Raw genomic sequence first — 2,562 nt, forward strand, 5'->3', positions numbered from 1 at the left:
GTCAACCGGTACAAAAGTACCTAGATGGAAGGTCAATTCTCTACTAGTAGGTTATACTTTCGCCATATGCTTATGGCTCATTTTATGTTAACGTGGGTTGGTATATACTTATACCTTAGTATTCAGGTGCTAATAAAATTTGACCAACTAAAATTGCTTATTGTAGTAAACCAGTAAGCCTCTCCTTGTTTAAGCCTTGCATTCATTTGTTCCCCACACTTGCTGAGTACGACATGCGCTTACCCTTGCTATAACCAATGTTGCTCAGAAGAAGAGGCTGCTACGAAGTTGTTGTGAAGATGATGCTGAGTTCTAGGCGTACGCAACCCCCGATCGATTTCCTGTGAAGTTTGGAGCCTCCATTTTCAAGATTACGCTGTAAATCTATTATAGACTCTCTTTCCTTTCGTGATAGCGTTGCTGTTACTCACTTATGATGTCACTATATGTATGAAATTAGATCCTGGCATCCATATAGGTAGCACTTGGTTTTGTTTCAAAATTGGGTGTGACAGAAGCTATGCACGAGGCAAGAGGTTGCGGGTTCGAATCACACGCACCGCACAAGCATATATTTCGCGTGAAAAATTGCGTGACTTGAGCGAATGTGTGAACATCCCCGGAATTTATAATATTTTTTTCGGGACTAAAGATCCCGACCTTGGTCCTGAATTCGTAATCCTGGTTGGGAAATCGGGCTTTATATGAGGTTTCCAAACAAGGACTAAAGCAGAGTTGTTCGTGTACTGCACTGCACGTCAAATGTGCCGCCGCGTGAGAAACACGCTCTTTTGTCAGTTTACACCGGATGATTGATAGAAGCAGGCGAAACTGATGCCAGGTTGGCAACTTTTGCCGGGTCATCGCACTCGCCCGCGCCCTCCTCCTGTCTTCCCATCGAGTAGACTGACCAAAAAGGTGTGGGTAGGTGCTTCACGAAGTATCACCATCAAGCCAACACGTATTTACTCAGTCAACCAACGCACGAGGGTTTTATGTTTTCTTTTCATTCTATCATGAAAGCAGTACATCTCTCGCGACTTTGACAAGTTTACTCAGTCAACCATTCTACCAAAGAAGAAGATGATGATGATGGCGGAGAAAAAGGGGAAGAAAGAGGGGTAGGGTGAGGATCGGGTGGAGGAGAGTGTGTGCCAGGTACGGTGGTTTGTTTTTTTCTTGCATGGGTGCAAAAGTATCTGCTACAGTTTATGCTAACATTCAACCCTCTTTGATCGAAAGGTTAAAGGGCTTCAATCTTATATAATGTTATGCGAAGTTATTCGAAATGATGCATTGCTAAATGTGTTAGGCATCTTGCTGGCTCCTGTTATAGTGTTATTACAACGAAACTTGAGTTCCTATAGAAAGTATGTACAAATTTTCTATACCATAACTTCATTGCATCTTTTAAGAGAAGCATAAGTGGCAACCTTATGAAAACCATATACAGACTATTAAAAATGGTACTAGAATCCTGTGAATTAATTGAAACAAATATCAAGCTCCATGTGTTATGAAACTTGTGCTTCCCTTTTATAGTCCTTCATTTTTTATCACTAACTTTTAGCACCGGAAGACCAAGGCATTATTATACTAGTTATCACGTGCTTCAACAAATTCAGTCATCTGTCCATGTTGATTTCATCTTGCAAACTCTATGCTCATCGAGGCTTTCTTCTGGAGGATGTAATAATCTGTGCTTTCTTCACTAGTATAGTCACCCGATGAATTGTCAGACGACCGTCCCTGCATCATGAGTGCACTAACACCATGAAACCCTTGAGTGCGAGGTGGTACTGGACGTGCCAATCGCTGGAGTTCCTCTGCTACCTCTCTCATCATTGGCCTGCGTTGACCGGTCATGGCCAAGCACCGACTTGCTACCGCAGCCACTTGAAGTATTAACTCCATGTTTTCTTGATTGTCTATCTCCCTATCTATGAGTTCTGTAAGCTTGCCCTCCTTCACACCTTCCATGAAGACAGACACGAGGCTTACCTTTGTTTTGGACAGTGCCCTCCTTCGTGTTAAGAGCTCCAAAAGAACAACACCAAAGCTGTAAACATCGCTCTTATCAGTAAGCTCAAAGTTCAAAAGGTACTCTGGATCTAAGTAGCCCATCGTCCCCTTCACTACTTGAACATTTTCATCAGCTGACCTAATCATGGAGCACCCAAAATCAGAAACTTTTGCAGAGAGATCGTGGCCTAGAAGAATATTAACGGACTTGACATCTCCATGAAAGACAGGGTGGCTAAGAGAATGTAGGTATGCAAGTGCTGCAGCAATCTCAGAGGCAATTTTAAGACGGACCTCTAGAGTTCTTTTGGACGGATCAACTTGTGTATGAATAAGATGTTGTAGAGTTTGATTTGGAACATATTCATACACCAGAACTGGAGCTTCAAACTGCAAGCTGCAACCTAGAAGCTGGACGATGTTTTCATGTTTGACTCGAGAAAGTATAAGAAGCTCCTTACCAAATTCCATTCTCCTATTCTCATCAAATCCCTTGCAGATCTTGATAGCAACAGGATAATTATCTAAATCAAGATTTAC

General features: G+C 42.2%; 1 protein-coding gene across 1 annotated transcript in view; it reads right to left on the minus strand.

The window, feature by feature from the left end:
* Positions 1 to 1,292: 1,292 nt before the first annotated feature.
* The window catches only part of LOC101785325 (wall-associated receptor kinase 2-like), a 3,077-nt gene continuing 1,807 nt past the window's right edge, over positions 1,293 to 2,562 (minus strand). Inside the window, exon 4 of the mRNA XM_012847415.2 lies at positions 1,293 to 2,546. Coding sequence (XP_012702869.1) covers positions 1,645 to 2,546 — 902 coding nt within the window. The 3' untranslated portion in view covers positions 1,293 to 1,644. The remainder of the gene's footprint in view (positions 2,547 to 2,562) is intronic.

Source organism: Setaria italica, chromosome VII (assembly GCF_000263155.2).
Source record: "Setaria italica strain Yugu1 chromosome VII, Setaria_italica_v2.0, whole genome shotgun sequence".
In the NCBI taxonomy this organism is placed as follows: domain Eukaryota; kingdom Viridiplantae; phylum Streptophyta; class Magnoliopsida; order Poales; family Poaceae; genus Setaria; species Setaria italica.